Here is a 21,634-nt window from a genome sequence, read left to right on the forward strand (position 1 = left end):
TTTTTATGCATAGGTTTTCAGAGGAAGCAATCCAAGCTATCAATAGCTACGTGAAAAAAATGCTCTAAATCAGTGATAATTAGAGAAATGTGAATTAAAACAAACGCAGTACCACCTCATCCCCATCAGATTGCCTAAGATGAAGAAGAAGGAAAAGAACGAGTGCTGGAGAAGATGTGGGAAAACATTGTTGGTGGAGTTGTGAACCTATCCAACCATTCTGGAGAGCAATTGGGAATTATGCCCAGAAAGTTATTAAAATGTATACCCTTTGACCCAGCAATACTGCTACAATATCTCTACCTCAGGTAGACAGAAGAAGAAAAGGATCCATATGGACAAAAAGGTAGCAGCTCATGGGGCAGCTAGGTGGTGCAGTGGATAAAGCATCGGCCCTGAAGTCTGGGGGACCTGAGTTCAAATCTGGCTCAGACCAAACACTTGACACTTACTAGCTATGTGACCCTGGGCAAGTCACTTAACCCCAATTGCCTAAAAAAATAAATAAAAATAAAATGTAACAGCTCTTTTTGTGGTGGCAAAGAATTGGAAACTGAGGGGTTGCCCCTCAGGGAATGGCTAGACAAATTTTGGTATATAAAAGTTATGAAATGTTAGTTATTATGCTGTAAGAATGAAGGGGATGGTCTCAGGAAAACCTGGGAAGATTAATATGCAGTGAGGAGAACAATCTGCACAGTCACAGCAGTATGGTAAAGATTATCCATTGGGAAAGACTTACTAGCACTGAGCAGCATAATGACCCACAACGGTTTCAAAGGATTCATGTTGAAACATGCTCTCCACCTCCAGAGAGCTAGCTGATGGACTCCGAGTTCAGATAGAAGTGTTCTCTTGCTCATTTTAAAGCGTGGTTAGTGTGGACATTTGTTTTGCATGTTTGTAATCGGTTTTGTTTATCCTGACTTCGCATTGAATGGGGGAAGAGGTAGAGGAAGGGATAGAATTTGGAACTTTTAAAACAAATCATTTTAAAATCACTGTGCTTTAAATCTAAAACAAGAAGATCTTTGGTGCACAAAGCCCTCTACAGTCTGACCCCAGGTCTGCTTTGCTGCTTTATCTCCTCTTGTTTTCCCCCATGAACCTCATACACCAGCCAAATTGTTCGGCCCAGTCTAATACAGGAGTTCTAGGGGCCTCTTTGTCTTTGGTTCATCCTGTGCCCTTACCCTGGAAAGCCTGCCTCTTCACTTTGCCCCAGGCCTGTATATCATTTGAGGCTCACGCGTCCTGTTTTGCCTCTTTAGTGTTCCTTTCCCAGATCAGCCTAGCACATGGTGTTCTTACCTACCACAAACTCCTGAGATTGACAGCTTACCCCGTTCCTTGGGCAAATTATCCCAACTCTTGTGTGGTTACTTAATTTCTCTGTGCTCTTGCGTCATTTCCACAATTAGCCTGTGTTCGTGGAATCAGAACATCCTAGGTCTTGAGGCACTTGTCAAGATGGGAACCATGTCTAACACACCTGTGTGTCTCCCCCGTGGTTCCCACAAAGGACATAGACTTAAGGAGTGTTTGTGGAAAGATCAATCCTGATGTGAATTCTTGGTTAGGAATAGAAGCTATTTCTGTTGTTTTATGTTTTCTAGGATGAAACAGAGAAGAAGGATGAAAAAGAAAAGAAAAAGGAGCCTGAGCCGAGCTTCCAGCTACTGGATAATCCAGCCCGAGTTATGCCCGCACAGCTGAAGGTCCTCTCCATGACTGAGACCTGTCGATACCAGCCTTTTAAACCTGTGAGTTACACAAGGATTGTGAGAAATGGTCAGGGTTCCAGATCCAAACCGTTGGGTAGGGACACTTGCATCCACAGTCCTTTCCCCCTATCTGTGTGATTTCTGAGAAATTGCCTCTGACTCAGTGTCCAGGGGCCTCCTGTTGGCCACCGCAGTGAGCTGAGGAAGGAGGCAAAGCCAGGTGGATAAAGGACTGCCTCTGGCCTTCAGGCGAGAGTGGAGATGGGGACTTCTTGTATTCCCAGAGGAGGACCAAGGAAGTTTAAGCAGTTGAACAACTTTTAATATCTTTCCTGGCCTTTCCTATCCCAGCTTCCAAGGAGAGTAGCCAGGGTCCAAAGCACCTCCCTCACCTCCTTTAGTGCCAAGCTTACTCCTACCAAGGACTTCACCACATGGCATGGGAAAGTGGTCACCAGGGAGCAGGAAGTTGTGAAGGGTGAGGTGGTCCCAGGTCAGCGTTACCACTGGCAGACACCGACCCACTGTTGACCCTCACAGTCTTAGATGGACCCTACCTCAGCAGCATTGCCACGGAGGTGACGTGAGACACAGAGTAGCAGAAGGGCTATGTATCTGCTAGTACTCGTCCAGGAAGCAATCCTAAAGAAAACCACAGAACAGCAGAGAACATTCTCTGTTCGGATGTTCTGGTGCCATCATCGCTGATGCTAACCTTTTTGTAATTGTTTAGAGTTTCCAACACACTTCCTTATGACCTGTAAGAAAGCTTAAGTGCAGTCATCTACCTTTCGCAGGTTCTCTGAGACGTGACCTGGCCTGGGCCCCACAGAAGGGGCCCGTGAGGCAGGACTTCCAGCCTGGCATGTGTTGAGCTCTGGCTCTCCTTCCTCCGTGCCACGCTGCTCTCAGCAGCCACTGTCATATGTTTGCCTTGTCCTCTGTCCTTTTGTCTCTTACTGTCAAGGCCAAATGTTTCTGAGAAGTCAGACAGTCTGTTGGGTGTTGGGAGTGTGAGCCAGAGTAGCATCGGTTACTGGTATTCCATGTTAGCGGAGTGAGCAGGATAAAGTGAAAGGACTCAGGACCCGAAGGAGTCATACAGTTAATAGCCATAACAGACTGTTGTTCACCCTGGAAGCATGGACAGGCACGAGGCAAGCGTTCCAGCGACTCCGAAGCGGGCGTGTGCCTTCCTGGCTGAGCTGTGTGATCACAGGTGAGAGCTGGCCTTTCTGTTCAAGGGGGGAAGACCATAAAAGTGAGAGGAACTCCCCCACACCCTGGCTTATGACGGTGCCTGCAGGATTCAGAGTGCAGAAGCCACAGAGTAATGAGAAACAAAGCCAGAAAGAGAAACTGGGGCGTAGCAGAGGCCACATGTGCCTAGAGGAGTCATAGAGCACTAACGAGGACGCACAGGTGCCAGCCAACGAAAGGAATCCTGCGACCGACCCCAAGAAGAGCTGGCTGTGGTTGTTCTCTCCCACAGGTGGCTGGTCCAGATGCTTGGTAAGGCCTGGGCTAGCCACTGGCAATCTTGCCACTGCTGGCCAAGTGTGATCTGCTATTTCGGTGGAGGGTGCTACGTTTTGGCAGTGAGCGTAAGAAATTGGGGGTCAAAGGCCACGTACTTGGAGGAAAGAGATGCCGCTCTAATGGAGACAATAAGAAAGGAAATTGAGTATTGGTCTGTAATAGTAGCAGTGAGCAAAAATGGTTCTGCCAAGTATCACCCCAGTGAATCTGCCAGATGGCCTCTGTGGCTTCTGCGGCCTAGGCTCCTTACCTTCCATAGGTTCTCTCCAATCCTTCCAGGGATCTGTACTCCCATGGAGTGAATATTCCCTCCACCGAAACAGATTGCAGTCCATCCAGCCTTCTCATCTAGTCTGCTTCTTGGCCATGTTCTCCACAAACACTTATATACCGCACTCAGTCTGTCCATCTCTCACTGGCCCACCTCCTTATTTCATCCTACATTTCTTTCAGCTCAGGTCCCTGTTGACGATAAGCCGTATCTGCCGCATCGTTGCCCTTTGGGCATTGGGTTGTCCACCACTTTGATTGTGGTAGTCTGCAAACAGCAGAATTGGGAGATCACTGACTGTTGAAAAAATCGTTTGGGTTTGTTTGTTTTATTTGCCAAGGAGAAGCGCAGAGTCATTGAAAGCAACATCCAGTAGGCCACTCTCTGCCTCCTGTTCCATGCTGGATCCACCTGTAGGGCCTAGACCAGACAGCCACACCCCACTTGACTCCTGACTCCGTGGACTGACCATCCAGCTGTATTATGGAATTGCTTTTCACGACAGGCTTATTATGTGCATCCGGTTTTTCCTTTGTGGGTTATGAGGTGAAACTTTTTAATGAGTCACAAAAGCCTCTGGAGCACCTTGTGATCTCTGACCCTTTACTCTTTGGACTCCATCTAGAACACCTTCTGTAACAGTGAAGAGCGTTGGATTAGAAGAAAGAACAAGACACAAGATGTAGGTGCAGCCACTTCAGTCTTATCTATTCAGATAAGCCTTCAGTGCCATCATTTGAGACATGGGAAAAAGACAGATATTGGCCATGGTTATCACCATTTTCTGGAAAAGTAGAAACGATCTGAAGCAGATAATGAAGAGTCCCAAAGAACCCAGCAGCTGGCCACTCCATCTCGTTGTCATAGAGCAGTGGCACCGTGCATTTGTAGCCACAACAGAGGCAGCTGCTGCAAGATTCTAAGTTGTGCCATGTCGTGAAACAGCAAAAAACACTGGCATGGACCACCGCATCCTAGAACATCTTGGTGCATGGAGATGGGGGCGGAGGGCATTGCAGGAGGGGCGAGAGAAGTGCGGAGTGGTGAGACTAGGCAGAAAGCAGCATAGAACGGTCGACATTCTGAACCCTCTGTGGTCATCACCGACCCATGGAGTGCTGAGAGCATGATCTCCAGGCTGAGGAAAAGCAGACTTGGGAGAAGCAGCTGGGAGAAGTCATGGTTCTTGAGGGCAGCCCAAGGTTGGAAGCATCATTGCATTTTTAACTGGGTTCAGTGAAGCCTCTGGAGAGAGAGTAGCATAGAGGGCATTGGGGCCTCGGGCTGACATGGCCTCATTCTATCCAGGGATTTCTCCAAAGTGACTCTGACATCGTGGCTCACCACAACTGTGCCCACTCCCCCCCAATCAATCACTTGTCTGTAGTGCTTTAAAATCAACAAGAGGCCTCCTTCACCACAGCCCTGTCAGGATTATGTTCCCCCAAATTACAAATGGGGCCACTCAGACTCAGAGACATGAAGCAGGATCCCCAAGACCACCCAGCTGATCAGGCTTCAGACCCAGGTCTCCTTGCCTCCGGGTCCATAGCTCTTTCCACTAGTCCCTGCTGCATCATTCGTGTACTTATGTGTGTGTGGCATCGTGAGGACAAGGGACCACCGCGTGGCCCTTTGGTCCAGGATGATCCGGCAGCAGAGATAAAACATGAACACCACCAAGCAGCATTGAAGGGCGATAATCTGCTTTACAGAGGGAGGAAGGGATCGGCAGAGCCTTGTGAGAAGAGGGCGTATTCAAGCTGGGCTTTGCAGGATGGTTAAGATTTCATTCAACAATCACAGGGGCTTCAGACATCCCAGGAAGGGAGGTGAAAGTTTAGATAGAAGTGGGACGTGCTGTTGAGGAACAGCATGTAATTTGAGTTTGCTAGAGCCTAGAATGTGAGACAGCAGAGAACAAGACTGGAAAGGTTGGTGGGGACCCCTGGCCTAGGGCCGTGAATCCCAGCCCGAGAAATTGGGGCCATGGGTGAGCATTGAGGCAGAGATCAGTCCTGGCAAAGCAATGCCCCAGGAACTTCACCGGGTAATGAATGGATAAACAGGGGCAGCCATCAGCCAGGGCCTAGCAGCCCAGAGAGGGGCAGTGGAAGAAGAGAAGGGTGCCATCGCCAAGTCTTCCCCAGGTGGGAAATGGAAGAGGCCAAGGAGTGGCGCTTCAGCGCCACTCCTGGCCGCGCTGCAGCCGTGTGCCGTTCACTTGGCCATGGGGATGGTGAGAGACTCACGCTGCTGCGCCGACCTCCTCCAGCCCACATGGGAGATGCCGTGGACACATTTACGTAAAACAGGTGTTGTGCCACACGTCAGCAGAACAGACTCAACAAAGTGCCAGTGGGCCCCTCACCTCTAGCTTCGAAGGCACCTTTTCCACAGACCAACCCAGCTCAGTCCAGTTGTATGTTTGTAGAGAATGAATTGTGGATAACAGTCAGTGAAAATTTATTAAGCGCCTGCCGCATGTCAGGCACTGTGCTAAGTGCTGAAGGTATAAAAAGAGGCAGCAGGCAGTCCCTACCCAAAGGGCTCACAGTCTAATGGGAGAGACGAAAAGCAAATAGATAGACACAACGCAAGCTCTAGATAGGATAGCTCGGAAATAATTAGCAGACGTAAGGCACTGGAATTAAGAGGGATTGAGGGGAAGGCTTCCTATAGGAGGTGGGATTTTAATTGAGACTTTTTTAAAAAGCCACAGAGGTCAGGCAGAGTGGAGGAGGGGGAGCATTCCAGGGATGAGGGACAGCCAGAGAAAACGTCTGGAGATGAGAGATAGAGGGCCTCGTTGGCGGGCTGGCCAGGACGCCGGTGTCCTTGTTGGGGAATAAGAAGACTGGAAAGGTAGGAGGGGCAGGTCGCGAAGGGCTTTGAATGCCAAACAGTCTCATTTGTGTTTAATCCTGGAGGCCATAAGGAGCCACTGGAGTTTGATTAAGGGATTAACGTAGTCAGGTCTGTGCTGAGTGGAGGATAGATTGGAGCTTGGAGACTTGAGGCAGGCAGACCCACCCACAGGTTAGTGCAGTACACAAGCATGGGGAGACGAGGGCCTGCAGTAGAGGTGAAGTCACAGGCATTGGCACCATATTGGATGTGAGGGGGAGGGGCAGGAGAGATGGTGGGGATCCAGGATGACTGCTAGGTTGTGAGTCTGAGGGACTGGGAGGAGGAGGAGGGTGCCGTCTGTGGTGATAGGGAAGTGGGGGAGGGGGGTCGGAGGAAAGATTAATCTGTTTTAGACAATTGAGTTTAAGGTGTCTGCCACACATCCAGTTCAAGATGTCAGAAAGGCAGTTGGAGATGAGAGATTGGGGGTCAGCAGAGATTGGGATGGGATGGGTAGATTTGAGAATCATCAACCTAGAGACAGTCAGTAAGGCCATGGGAGCTGATGAGATCAGCCCGTGTGTACAAGGGGCAGAGGAGAGACAAGACAAGGATGGGGTCTGGATCGAGGGACCCGAAGTGAGGGCATCGAGAGGTAGAAGTGGCTCTTGGGTCTACAAAGAAGGAAGTGCCTGGTGAGCTCAGTGCTTCACCCCCCATGTGTGCTCTGTGAGTGCTGCAGAGCAACATGGTGACATGTCATGGGAAGTGCCCAGAGACCTGGGGTCCAGTCCTGGCTGTCCCATTTATTCCCTTTAAGTGAGTCCTTTCACTTGCTGGACCCTCCATTTATTTACTTATCTATCCAATGGAAAGAGGAGAGCGATTAATTGGACGCTGTTCTCTGAGGTCTTTGATTCTCATAACGGTGAGGCGAGCTGCTCCTCCCAGGGCACAGGGCAGCATGGGAGGCCAAGCCCTGGACCAAAGGGCCTGCTGGTGGGGTCTGAAGGGAGCATTGAGCCCCAGGATGGGGGCAGACGCCACTGTGCTCCCCGACCCGTCCTAAATGTAGCACAGAAAGAAATTGTGCAGAACCTGGAGGCAGGAAGGGCCCCCTCCCTCCCCCAGACCTGGAGTCATATCAGCCTTCCCAAAGAACAGAGGAGGCTGTTCATTGTAACTGGACCGCCACCGAGGGCTGGCTGTTAATGAAGCTTCTCTCCACAGCCTGAGAAAGCCCATTTGTTGGTTAGGGAGGGAAACTCAAGTGAGATCCCCCCCTCCTCTGCCCAGAAGACGAGGATGGTGTATTGGAAGCACAGAGGGCTTGGAGGTTTGGGGCTCTGATCGATGCCCTTCTGTCCTGGGTGAGCTTTAACTGCTTAGCAGGGGCACTCAGAATCCCCCTGCTGGGAGGATGCTAGGAGCCAAGCTGGGGTCCATTCCTTCAACTGAGCTTTTGTGTTCTGGGGGGAAGGGAACAAGGTAGACCTGTATTCACGTGCATAATTTTAAGTTGAGTGGGGCAGAAACATCGGCTGAGACTGATCACATGTGAAACACTGTCTTTTTTCTTCCTTATCTAGTTGTAGAAATGTGCTCCTTTCAGATGGGTGCCTGCAGCTATGGAATGAATTATTAGTAGCACTAAGGGCAGTGTTCCCTGGTACTGACAAGCCGAGAGAAATAGGGAAATGACTGTGGCCACGAGTGAATGGTTTGTTATTTTAATTGACAACTTCTGTCATTGGTAGGGTAATGGGGAACTGGGTTGATTTATCTCTTAATTTGACCCTTTGTAAATCTTTTGTTTTGCACCCCCTCCTCACCAACCCTGCCAAAAGTTTGTGTGCTGAACGGAGGTGCCCTCGGCAGTGAGCACAGACCTGCAGGGGACCTGCCCATGACAGAAAATCAGAGGTCCCAGGGCCTTTGGGGTTGTGGCGTGGTCTTCCTATGTTACACAAACACATGTGCGCACACATAAACACACATACACACACACAAAAGGAAACATTTAAATATGAAAAACCAACAGATAACTGCTTTCCATGCTACAAGTGTTAAGCTGCTCAAAACAGTTTCTTTGTGTGTTCTTACAGACTGGGGGTCTTCCTTGGGTCACACCTCCAGGTGAGGGGGCTGAGTAGTTGCCCCCGCCTTGACAGAGAGACTGAACGAGCTTGCTTGAAGAGTCCCAGTTAGCACTGAATGAGAGAAAAGACTGGACCATGGTGGGCCGTTGGTCGGTCTAACCGCCTGGGATCCAGACAAGGCAGGGTCGGGACTGTCTGTTGCCTGAGCAGCTGCATCGCAGTCAGTACGCTATGAGGAGGTCTCCTTATTCCAGTTTTATAGATGAGGGGGCCGGGACCACCTCTTAGCAGCCATGAGGGGTCTGAGCCCTAGTACAGTGGGTGGGACGAGCCGGAGCCGAGACCTCCTGCAAGAGGAGAGGCCGGGCGTCTGCCTCACCGCCCCTTGCCCTCTGTTTGCCTCGCAGCTCTCCATCGGAGGCATCATTATCATGAAGGACACCAGCGAGGATCTGGAAGAATTGGTGGAGCCCGTGGCTGCTCACGGCCCCAAAATCGAGGAGGAGGAGCAGGAGCCAGAGCCGCCAGAGCCCTTTGAGTACATCGACGACTGAGGCCTGGAGGTGGGTGAGACTGCACGGTGGGCGGGCGCAGGTCTGGGCAGGCCAGCCTCACTTCTCTCACTGAGGCTCCTTCCTTCCTCGTTATTAGTAACTTTCTTGAGTTTTGAGTTCCAAATTCTATCCCTCCCCCTCCCTGCTCCCTGACGTGGTAAGTCATGTGAAATATTTCCATATTAGTCATTTTGTACAAGAAGACTCAAAAATGAACAGAAGAAAGCGAAGAAGAGCCTGCTTCAGTCTGTATTCAGACAGTGTCAGTTCTTTCTCTGGAGGCGGAGAGCATGCTTTATCATTAGTCCTTTGGGATTGTCTTGGATCATTATTGCTGAGAATGGCAAAGTCATTCACAGTTGATCGTCATAAATGTTGCTGTAAGTGTATACAGTGCCCTGGTTCTACTGATTTCACTTTGTATCAGTGCATGTAAGTCTTTCCAGGTTTTTCTGAAATCTTCCTGCTCATCATTTCTTGTATCACAGTATAATATTCCCCAATTGGTGGGCATCCCCTTGATTTCCAGTTCTTTGCCACCACAAAAAGAACTATAAATATTTTTGTACAAGTAGGTCCTTTTCCTTTTTATTTTTTCTTTTTAAATCTCTTTGGGATATAGACCCAGCAGTGGTATTGCCGAATCAAAGGGCATGCACAATTTGCTAGCCGTTTGGACATAGTTCCAAATTGCTCTCCAGAATGGTTGGATTAGTTCACAATTCCACCAACAGTGCATTAGTGTCCCAGTTTTCCCACGTCCCCCTCCGACATTTATCATTTTCCTTTTTTTCTCTTATTAGCCAATCTGATAGATGTGAGTGTGAGGTGGTACCTCAGAGTTGTTTTAATCTGCATTTCTCTAATCAACAATGATTGAGAACATTTTTTTCATATGACTGTAGATGGCTTTAATTTCTTTGTCTGAAAATTGCCTGTTCATAATCCTTTGCCCATTTATCAGTTAGGGAATCACTTGTATTCTTATCAGTTCAATTCAGTTTTCTGCATATTTGAGAAATTAGGCCTTTATCAGAGATACTTGTTGTAAAAATGTTTTCCTTTCTCAGGTTTCTGCTTTCCTTCTAATTTGGGTTGCATTGGTTTTGTTTGTGCAAAAACTTAAATTTTATATCATCAGAATTATCCATCTTACATTTTATAATTCTGTATATATTTTGTTTGGTCCTAATTTCTTCCCTTATTTATAGACCTGACAGGCATACTATTTTGATTCTAAGAATGCTTGCTTCCATTCATTGAGCAAGTATTGAGTCTCCTGCCTATGGACAGGGCAGGCAAGGTTGGGCCCTGTGCCCCACATTGAATCACAGGTGAGCCTTAGGAGGCTCCCCCATCACAGCACAATCCAGTGTACAGTGGGAATTCTAAAAGACTTAGTCATATGAGGAGGGCTCATGTCCCCGCAGTAACTAAGTGAATATTACAGCAATTAACCAGAAGAACCTGGTTCTTCTTTGTGACAGCCCTCAATGTGAAGGCTTTGGGATCCATAGAAACTTTGGATTGGAAGGAACCCGAAGGCCATCTGAGGCCCTGCCTCTCAGCAAACATGAACCAAAAACAGCTTCAGACAGATGGGAGTCTGTTGTGTTCTTAAAGATGTACTATGAGATACATTTTACACTTAACTTTGGTGTCCCGTCTTCTTATCAGACACTTTGTCAAAAGGTTCCTCTGCCTCATGTTTTTTCTGCCTGCTCTAGATTACACACAGGAGGTGGAGAAATCAGACCTACTTTGTTCATTGTCTTTTGTTTTTTCTGCATTTGAGGCCATTCCTAATAGTGTGTTCATAGAAATTTTGCATTGTCATTTGGAAGTTTATATCCATGCAATATAGGTTTGCTTGTTACTTCTCCAGAAGCACCGGTGTCCTGACTGTATCCAGTAAATAAGGTTCTTTATTTTTTAGCGTCAATTAAAAAGTCACCAGTCAAAATTAGAGACTTTTTTAAAGAAGAAAAAAGGAAATCTAGCCATTTTCCAAAGCCAGTTGTAGAACCAGACCAGGGATTGTTGCACGGCCCTTAATGCTGGAGGCTTTTTGCAGACATCAGTGGTGATAAATCCCGCGTAAAACATGAACGTGATTGTTCAGGAGAGTGCAGCTGGACACGGCCCTGGATAGAGGGAGGAGGAGACGGGTGCTAGCTAGTCCTGACATTTCTGTTGGAAATGTTCTCTACTGCCAGTTCCCTGAGCTCTCTTTCCCCGGGCTCTGATGAATGCTGCTCAGCCCATGAGACTCTGTTTCTGCAGAACCGGCCAGATGAGAGGCGGCCACTTCCCATCATTTCAGTGATCCAACTCTGAGCCTTGATTAAGTCACCCATGGGGCAGTGACTGCCAATGAGCTTAGACATTCATTGTTAGAAATTAATATGAGATTGTTTGCTTTGGGGAGGGGAGACAGGGGTGGAGTTCCCCCCAAACCAGAAGAAATCACTGGCTTGAGGTTTTTTATTTGTTCGTTTGTTTTTTCAATCCTCTTGCAAACTCTACCATGAGATCTGGAGGGTCCCTAACATCAGGGCCCTCAGGAGCCAGATGGCAGCTTTAGCCCTCCCCAGCTGGGCAAACAGCCAAGAGCTCTTTTGGAAAGCTCTTTTTCCTTCTCTCTCCAGAATCTCATTCACCCATTTCCAGAAGATTGCCGAGTCTGATATTGGAAATAACATCCACGAGGAAGTTCCTGCCGAGACCTGCCATTCAATGCATGCATGGTTGCCTCTGTGCTAACCTTGGGAAGCCAGTCTGAGTCTTCGGTGGAAGAAAAGATGGATGGCTGTTTAGTATACTCTTACACAAACAAAACGTGGTTTTCAAATAAACATATTAAAATCTCCAGCTGGTTTTTTCACTTTTTGTCTTGCTTTGTTTTCGGGTTTTCCAGCCTGGGTTTTCAGAATGATGGATATCTTCTTACCCTGCCTCCCACCCTACCAGGTTCAAGGAGAAGTTTTGCCTGGGCTGAATGTTCAGTCTGCTCAAGGAGAGGAAGGGAAGATCTCAGCAGCCAGCGCCAGCCAGTAACCTCTGCTTGGGGGGGGGCCGGCCTCTGTTCTGGGGAAGGAGAGTTGATGCAATAGCTTGGCCTTTATACCCTTAGCCTCTGTGAGTCCTTGCTGGTCAGGACTGAAACTGTGCCTTAGGGTAACACTGTTCAATTCATTTGGTTCAACCAACATTTAAATGTTTGTCACTTAAGCTCAAGGCTTGTGGTGCCTGCTGAGGGTGCAGCTACCCAGAAAAAGAAGAAGAAAGAGCTGGGGGTGGCATTCGTGGGCACAGAGGAGGAAACCAGGGACAGCTTCAGTCCCAGTGCTTTGGCACAATGTGCAAAGAAGTGAGCCTGACAAACCAGGGCTGCTTTGGGCATTTTCTGGGCCTTAGAAACATTCCACATGTGTCTTCTTGTGAAAGCTGCTACACCAGGCACCTGGCTCTTCTGTCTAAGGCAGATCCTGGCGAGACTGGCTATGCGTATCACTCATCTGTCCACCATCGGGGGATGGTGTTGCGTCTGCTTCCAGAGGTTCCTATTGGCCCCAAAGGAGACTGCAAATTTGGCTCAGCTGGCTAGCTAATTTCATTGTGACCTCTCCTTTCTAAAAGCCTCATTTCCTCAGTATCGGATGATTTTTGTAAGAGTTGATCTCATTTCCTCAGCCGCTTATTAGCAATGTCCTTCCTGTTCAGACCCTTAACCCACTTGCCCTTCAGAGAGTGTTATCACATAGGACATGTCCATAAGCCAAAAGCCACTCACAGACACCGTTCAGAGCTGATAGGCCAAAGGAGGGAGGGCATTCATGTTGTTTAAAATCTGTTTATTCTGGCTACGTTTTGTGTCCCCACAAATCCTAGTTGTCTTTCGACTTTTCGGACCAGAATTCATTTACTCCCTGAGTTGCTACAAAGGTCCTTTCTTACTTTCTGGGCCAGAATTCTGTCTCTAGCCTAGCTTTGCATTTTAAATATTCTGTCTTTGAAAATGTGGGCTTAAATTCCACTTTTCAGGACTGGAGAAAATAAATGGGGTAGTTAGGTGGGCTTGTAGATCGAGCACTAGGCTTGGGGTCAGGAAGATGAATTCAAAAGCACCCTGCATACCACAGCTGGGTAAGTAACCTCGAGCATATCACTTCTCTAAAATACAGTTTCATCATCTGTGAAATGGGTATGATAGTAACTCAGGCTTGCTGTGAGGTTCAAATGAGATAATTTGTGTAAAAGGCTTTGCAGGTCTTAAAGCACAATATCAATGTGACCTATTAATATTTGTACATTTCTTTATGTAGCCCCCTCCAAGACATCTCTCCCATATAACACAATTTAACAAAAGGGGGTTGAAGCACAAAAAAAAGAAAAAGTGGCAGCTGGGTGGCGCAGTGGATAGAGCTCTGGCCCTGGAGTCAGGAGGACCTGAGTTCAAATCCAGCCTTAGACACTTGACACTAGCTGTGTGACCCTGGGCAAGTCACTTAACTCTGATTTCCTCAACGAAAAAAAAGGGAGGGGGGAGGGAGGGAGAAGGGGAAACAGTTCAACAAAACTAACCAAGAAACTAAACTACGCCGAATTTCACATCCACAGCCCCCCATCTGCACAGAAGTGTGGGCAGGTGCCTTCTTGTGTTTCTTCTGTGGAATAAAGCTTCGCCATTTAATTTCACAGTTTTCAGTTTTGATCATTTTTTTAAAAATAGTCTCTCCATTTACATTGTTATCCAGTCATTTCAGTCATGTATGACTTTTCATGACCCCATTTGGGGTTTTTTTGGGTGGTTTTTTTTTTTTGGTTAGGCAGTGGGGTTAAGTGACTTGCCCAAGGTCACACAGCTAGTGAGTATTATGTGTGTGAGACCGGATTTGAACTCAGGTCCTCCTGACTCCAGGGCCAGAGCTCTATCCACTGCACCACCTAGCTGCCCCTGGAGTTTTCTTGGCAAAGATACTAGAGCGGTTTGCCATTTCCTTCTCCAGCCCATTTTACAGGTGAGGAAACTGAGGCAAACAGAGTGAAGTGGCTACCCAGGGTCACGCAGCTAGGAAGCGTCTGAGGCCAGATCTGAACTCAAGATGAGTCTTCCTGACTCCAGGCCTAGCGCTCCGCTGTCATTACTGTGTGTATTGTTTTCTGGTTCCTCACTTTGTATCAGTTCATATAAGCCTTCCACGTTCTGCATTCTTCCTATTCATCGTTCCTTATGGCACAGTAATATCCCGTTATATTCATATATCACAGTATCACAATTAATCCAGCCTTTCCCCTACAGAAGGGCATCGATTTTGCTTCCACAAAGAAATGCCAGGATTCTTTCTTTATCGTCGACATCATAGTAGATGCTTCCATCGAACCTGTCCCTTCAGCAAGAACCACTAACATTCCTCCCACAGAAGTCACTGGGAGCAGCCTTGTGAAGGAAGCAGCCCCATGGTCAAATGACAGTGAACAAATTTATCCTTTCATTTCGTGCTGAGGAAGCTTGGCAGCTTCAGACTGTCTGAGCTCATGATCTGCATCCAGCCGGGAAGATCATTGGTTGGGTGAGGTTTGCCTCTTCATTCTGCCACAAACTGAGGAAAATACCAACGTTGGGGGAAAAGATCGCAAGGAAAGAAATCTGAAATAAGGTTGAGAGGAGATCATTAACCGCTGATGGAAAATTGGAAATGGAGCGGAATAGATTTCTTAGGAATAAGCACATACGGGGTTTGGAATCAACCCCCTTCTCCCTCCCATGTCTGAGCATCCCATGTCTTAACATCCCTAGGTCCCTTCCAGACCCAGGCCAGCTGTTCCCTCCATGCTACCCTCCTTGATCACTCATCTGTTAACCTGCATTTACATCTCTCTCCCTCATGAGAATGGGGAAGGAACTGGGTTTTCCTTTTTGTCTTTGTCTGGATCCCCAGAAGCTAGTAACCGCTTCTTGGATTGAACATCACATCCTGCCTTGGACACAGGAAGCAACTGAGCAATAAATGTTTATTTTTTAAATATATGAACAAAAGTAAAAAATCAGATGTGCTGGAAACCATTGCTCTAAATGCCTTTCAGATGTACACCCTTTTATAAGTACGAAGGCAGGAAGAAAAGTCTTTTTCATCTAGTCCACAAACCTACTGTGTGTAATGCAGCCTAGGCAGAACAGCAACATTAAATACAAATCAGTGGTTTGTTTCATTACATGGAGAGTTCAATTAAGCAAGCATTTATTACAAACAATTAAGCTGATGTTACAAGGCCTTAGAATGCTAATGAATAAGACCAGTAGCCATAGCAACCCTAGCCCATCGTGACAGATAATCGGCCTCTTCCATAAAAAGATAAATCAGAAGGAAATCGATTTCACATCCCTGCTCCTCCTCTCCTTTCCCTCATTATACCGGAAGCCCTGGCAGTGACCCTGCCATGACAAAAGATGATGGTCACAGTGACATTTCAGATGATGAAATAATTGCATAGTTTTATTCTAAATCATTCACGCTCTGTCCTTGTCGCCATTGGGGTGCAAACAGAGGCATATCACATTCCCAAGTAGAGAATTTCCCAGAGCTGGGAAAGATTTCTAGTGGTAGGGTCTTAGAATCTTAGAGGTGGAATCCAGGGCAGAGACCAAGGCTGAATGTTGTAGATTTCTAGACCATTAAAGCCGGTCCAGCCACCCCTGGTAGAAGAGTAGTGCGGGACGGTGGACAGCACCCAAGCTTAAAGCCTCAAGTCTGGCTCTGCCACTTAACTAGCCAGATGGCCATAGACAAGCCTTTTCTAAGCCTCAGTTTCCCCCTTTATAACTTGAACATAGTATTTGTAGCACCTTCCTTAGAGAGTGAAGATCAAATCACAAATTTGAAAGGACCTCAGTGACCATCTCGTCCATTCCACATGTGAAGGAACCCCCAAGATAGCATACCTGACAAGGGGAACGTATGGAAGGCACTTCAGAAAGTCTCTTATACCCTTGGTAAAGTCAAGCTAGTATTACTTTGCAGAGAAGGAAACTGAGGCCCAGAGCCATATTAATGGCAAGGCTGAGGAGGGAAGCCCAGAAGAGAAAGTGCGGTCTAGGTGGTGAGTTCCTCACTCCCAGGGGCCAGTCCTACAGAAAAGACCCCAAAGGGAGTGAGTGGGCAGAAAAGTTTCCCCAGCGCCACCCATGCTAGCCCGGGGCTGTCGGTCTCACAGCCAGAAGTGTGGCGCCCTCCGGCCCCATTCTCAGCTTGCTTTTCCCTGGTTTGGCGTCAGTGAGAGGTCCCTCTATTTTCTCTCTACCCCAGCATGACTCCTTGCCAGGAATTTAAAGATTGTCTCTGGTTATCAGCTGGTGATCAAGGTTCCCAGCAGAGACCTGGCCTCATCACCCCTTGTTTATCTTTTGTTTGTTTTTTGTTTAGGACGTTGAAATGTGAATGCTTCTCCCTATAGCCGAGAGGTCTGGCTGTGGTGAAGGGGAGAATTCCCTCCCACCCTCATTCCCTCATTCCCCGTGGAGTCTATTTAACCCAATGTTAGGTGTCCTCCCGAAGCCATTTTGGTCCCAGGTAACCACGGACTGGATTCTCCAAGGGAGATTCAATCACAGCTACAGCCTGTGTGTACTAGGGGCTCCCCCAGTTGCCTGCCCCCTCCCCCCCCTCTACCCCTCCAGGGCAAAAGGAGAAAGTATCTGCCCGCGGTTTCACTACCACCTCCTGTTGAGGCCAGGATCACAGGAGATGGAGGGTGTCTTCTACCCTCACTTAGGAACTGTCCCTCCCCGACTCTAAACACTTTGGGGAAGGGACCTGTTGGGGAGTCTTGGCAAGAAATAGGCATTTTGGGCACACCTCACCCCTGCCTCTTGACCCTCTTTCTAAAAAGGAACTGAATGGGGGTCACCTCTCTGGACCATCCCCTGCCACCCTCGTAAAGGAATCAGCTGACCACTTCAACCAGCCAATCAACTGTCATTTGTTAAGCTCCTACTGTGTGCCAGGCACTGGGGATGCAAAGAAAGGTAAAAGACAGTCCTTGCCCCTCAAGAAGCTCGCAGTCCAAGGGGCAGGTAACATGCAAACCACTGGACATGCAGGATAATTTCAAGACAATCTCAGGGGAGGCGCTAGAGCCAAGGAGGCCCAGGAAAGGCTTCCTGCAGGAGGGAGGATTCTAGCTGAGCCTTCAAAGAAGCTGGGAAGCCAGTAGGCATAAAGGAGGAGGGGGAGAGGGCCTCGACTGGCACCGATTCCTGACTCAGCCGGGTAGAAGTGAACGGCGCCCCCAGCTGCTCCGGGGCCCTTAGGCACAAGAGAGAGTTAACTGCCTACCACACCCTGCTGGTCGAGCCCAGTCCCCAGAGGACCCGGGCAGCGGTGGCCATCTCCGCCTTCTCTCTGACTTGGCCCCGACATCCTGCCATCCTCCATCACCCACACCCCACCAATCCATCCATCCATCCGTTCCAGCCCAGCCCAGCTGCATCCTCACTGGCTGTGCCTCCTTCAGCCTGGGCAGGGTCCCACCAAAACAGAGCTAGGCAGCGCCGCCCAGAAACTTGAGCTCCGTGGCCAAGCCGGCCCCTGGCATCCCTGGGCCTTGCAGACCTGTGGGGTCCTTCCACGCAGGGGCAGCTGGGGGGAGGATGGCTGGCCTCTGGGGCCCCGCCCAGTGCTGAGTGCCTGGGTTTGGGGGCTAACCTAAGCGATGCCTACTCCAGGCACCCACAGGTGCCCCGGCTGCCAGCCTGGACCACTCTGGCCTTCTCCTCAGCCCCTGATGTTCTCCACATCCCTTTGTCCAGAAAATAATTTGGTTAAAGATCAAAGTGTCAGAAGCATCATGCCCTCCCCAGTACTGGCGATTCCTGAGAAACATCCCATCTGTTTGCCTGGGCCCAAATAGGTCTCTCGGGGCAGAGGCTAAATGTTTTCCGAATCAGTAAGTGATTTATTGAATATGAAATTACATCTAGGGTAAAGTCCTGGACACTGTGCAGAGCTGGGACACGGCCCAACAAGGGCTGGCCGGACAGAAAGCTAGTCAGCCTGGCCTCCTGTCTCCTACTCAGCGCCAGGATCTTCCTATGGGGAGTGGGAAAGGGCCCATCAGGTCTTTTAGCAGCGTCTAATGCAGCCAAGGAGGGCAGGGGTGGAGGAGGGGGAGGCTTGGAAGTCATACAGACCCGTGCCCTCGTGGGACAGAAGGTTCAGTAAGAGAACACAAGCCCTCCTACCGAGAACCAGGGTCTCAAACGGTACAAGCGCTACCAACGAGGCCCCTGCGAGACGGGTGGGTGTGAACGGGCGTCTCTGCCGCTATGGAGGGAACCTAAATACTGGGCTCGTTTGTTTCCTCTGGTCAGTCAACAAGCATTTATTAATCGCCTCCTGTGTGCCAGGCACTGTGCTAAGCTCTGGGGATCCCTGCCCTCCAGCAGCTCACCATCTAATGGGAGAGGAAAGATGCAAATATATGCCAGTAGGTAGGAAATAATTAACAGCTGGAAGGCACGGGAATTAGAACCCAGCAAAGGCTGGCAAAAACCTATTTACCTGGAGTCTGGTGGACTCTACAGGGATGAGGAGGGGTGGGGGAGAAAACAGCTCCAGCCTAGGCATGGAGAAAGCAGCAAGTTCAGGGCCCAGGAAGGAGGCGGGATCGGGAGAGCCAGGATGTCATCATGAGAGACAGCATTGAGGAGAGCGTCAGCACCCGTGGCCGCAGGTGTCTCCGTACAAATGTGCAATCTAGAGGATGAAAAGGGTGGGCCAGAGTCTGTCCTCCTGGGGCGCGCCCATGAGTCAGTGGGGCACCTGGAGGCAGGCGCCATGTTGGCATCCCTCTCCCCTCTGCCTCAACTCTGGCAGCCCAGGGGTGCATCTGAGCCTTCTCCCCTTGTTGAAAATGTAAGCTTCTAGGGGGCAGCTAGGTGGTGCAGTGGATAGAGCACTGGCCCTAGAGTCAGGAGGATGTGAGTTCAAATCCTGGCCTCAGACCAAACACTTGACACTAGCTGTGTGACTCTGGGCAAGTCACTTAACCCCAATTGCCTTAAAAAAAAAAAAGATGTAAGAAAATGTAAGCTTCTGGGAAGTAGAGCTCAGGTCACCCGGAGAGAGTGGCATGGGATTCAACACGAACTCAGCCACTGATAGATGCTGACAGCTGAGTTTGATTGGTGGGGGCGCACACAGGTGCCCAGCTGGCGTCCTCACTAGGTGGTTGAGTCTCAGGACAAAGAACTCACAATTCTCTAGGGTGATCGCAAAGCCTTGCGAGACAGATCATGGGGCAGGCGTTATTCTCCCCATTCTATAGATGAGGAAGACAAGGCTCTGGAAGGGCAAGTCACAAAGCGGAGAAGCCTCTCTGGTGAGATTCTAAGCCAGGTTTCCTGGCTCTGAGCCCAGCATTCTTTCCATTAATTACCCCATTAATTGCATGCCGGGCAATGATCTGAATGTCTTTTCCACTGAGGCCGCTCCCACTGGTTTTTCCAATCAGGAAGGTCATTGCTGACCGAGTCATCCTTCTCCATCATGGTTTAGCTTTCATCAGATCAACTAATTCTGGGGTGAAATAAAGGCTTTCCTCTACCCATATCTGTCTGTCTCATTATCTGTGTGCACAGGCAAAGTTTCAAAAACACAATTTAAACATACACAGATACATATGCAAAACACACATATGCCTCTATACACATACATGTGTGCACGTCTGTGTGTATACAGAGAGTGAGGATGAGCACTGACCTGAGGGCTAACTCTTCTACCCACCTACATCTCTGGAGACCTAGACAGAAGCGATATTCTGATATTCCCAGAGTAGAGTCTGGGGGGGGGGGAGCAAAATGAGTCATATTCTGAGGTTCCCAGCGGGCAATCCTGGGAGATAATTATGAGAATATGGAACTTGGTCCTTGTAAATCCAGAGTCAGGTGTCCTGGCCCACATGTTACCCACAGTCTCTGTGAGAGGGAATGCCGCGGTCACGGAGTGACAAGTGGTTGGGGCTGGACATAAAGTTTGTGGGAGAGAGAGGGTTAGTTAGACTATTGAGGGCCTTCCCTGAATGACAGGCCACGGGGTTCATATTTAATCTTAGGCAATGGGCTGCCTCTGCGGGTCAGACACTGTCATCCCTGTGAAGATGGATTGGAGAAGACAGGAGATTCCAGAATTCTCAAGAGGGAAGAGGTCTCGGCAGCAATCTGGGCTGCTCTATACCCGGAAATGGGCTCCGAGAGTCAAGGGAGCATTAAGGGAGACCTAGAAGAGACACTCATTTAGGCCAGCCCCTGCCATTTACAACCTAGAAAACAGGCCCAGAGGGCAACTTGACAAAGGTCACACGGAATAGCTGAGCCAGGTTTCAAGCTCCCGTTTCCAGTGCTCCAGGCCTCATGTTGAGTGTCCACATCTGTAGAGGAAGGGAAGTTGGGCCGGTATCTCTCCAGTTCTAAATGTCTGATCCTACAAACATTCTTCCAGGTTTAGGGGTAAGTTCTTGGATATTTCCCCCCATGGTTTCCAGATATTTGGGAGTGGGGCAATTCCCATAAGATTTATGTGCATCTTCCTTGGAAACAGAACTGAGTCCTCAGGTAGACCGTTTTATGAGACAGTCACAAGGCCAGAGTTCGGCTCTGCCCCATTCAACCAAGCTGTCCCAGCAGATAAGGAAAACTTTATTAAGAGAGAGCCCAGCTGCAAGATTCCCTACGCCCAAGATAAGACCCTTCATTGTCTTGGGATGTTTCCTTAACTCACAAAGACCAAGAGGGCAAAGACGAAAAGGAAGAGCTCATTGGAAAGGTAATTGAATCTGGGATGATGTAATCTCAGTACAGTTAAGGTAGAAATTATGGTCAGGACCATTGCTCCCCTGCCTCCCTCCCTCCAGGGCCCCCACCTGAAGTGACTGTCATTCCTTGTTGGGTCTCTGTGCTATCTGGAGACCTCTGCTTTAGACCTTAGGGGACCTGATCCATCCTAGCAAGACCCAGAAACCTCGTGATTTTCCATAGCTCAGCTTGGAATCTTCTATCAAAGACACCCATGAGTTATGATTCACGGTGGGCCGCTCACTGATGAATTCATGCTGCCCAGTGTGGCTCCTGCACGCAAGCCTCGCTCTCTGGCTGCTGACCTCGGTCTGACCTTCTCCCAGGGGACCTTGGAAGCTCCTGACGCAGACCCTATTTGGAGCACTGGGGAGCCCCATGAGCTCTTGGCTCACCTCAGTGACCAGCCCAGCAGTTTGGCAGCAAGAGAGCCAAGGGAGGGACCTCAGGATGGAGACAGAGCAGAGGGCAGTGGGTGGGTATCCTGTATTCTGTCCTTAGAAATGACTGAGAAAGGGAAAAAAGTGGTGCCTTGGCAACAATACAGGTTCTAGAGTCTGCCTGGTTTGGGGGATCTGAAGTCAGGAGAACTGTTTGAATCTCAGCTCCGCCATTAACATGGCATAATGTTGGTGCTCAATGTGCACAGTGGACAGGATAGCTCCTTGACATTTCCGGCCTCTGTGTCCTTGGGACAGTGGATAAGGAGGCCCTGGCCTTGGAGTTGGCATCCCCTCTCTGACAGA

General features: G+C 49.0%; 1 protein-coding gene and 1 pseudogene across 1 annotated transcript in view; both read left to right on the forward strand.

Annotated features, from left to right (window-relative positions):
* PSMD1 (proteasome 26S subunit, non-ATPase 1) overlaps nucleotides 1-11,908 on the forward strand; it is a 114,827-nt gene extending 102,919 nt beyond the window's left edge. The window contains 3 exon segments of the mRNA XM_020972124.2: nucleotides 1,617-1,763; nucleotides 8,891-9,046; nucleotides 11,686-11,908. Coding sequence (XP_020827783.1) covers nucleotides 1,617-1,763; nucleotides 8,891-9,037 — 294 coding nt within the window. The 3' untranslated portion in view covers nucleotides 9,038-9,046; nucleotides 11,686-11,908.
* A 9,201-nt stretch (nucleotides 11,909-21,109) lies between these two features.
* Nucleotides 21,110-21,634, forward strand: part of LOC110198058 (MAP kinase-activated protein kinase 2-like) — a 35,969-nt pseudogene continuing 35,444 nt past the window's right edge.

The sequence above is a fragment of the Phascolarctos cinereus genome, unplaced genomic scaffold, assembly GCF_003287225.1.
Source record: "Phascolarctos cinereus isolate Bilbo 61053 unplaced genomic scaffold, phaCin_HiC Scaffold_5;HRSCAF=322, whole genome shotgun sequence".
NCBI lineage: Eukaryota > Metazoa > Chordata > Mammalia > Diprotodontia > Phascolarctidae > Phascolarctos > Phascolarctos cinereus.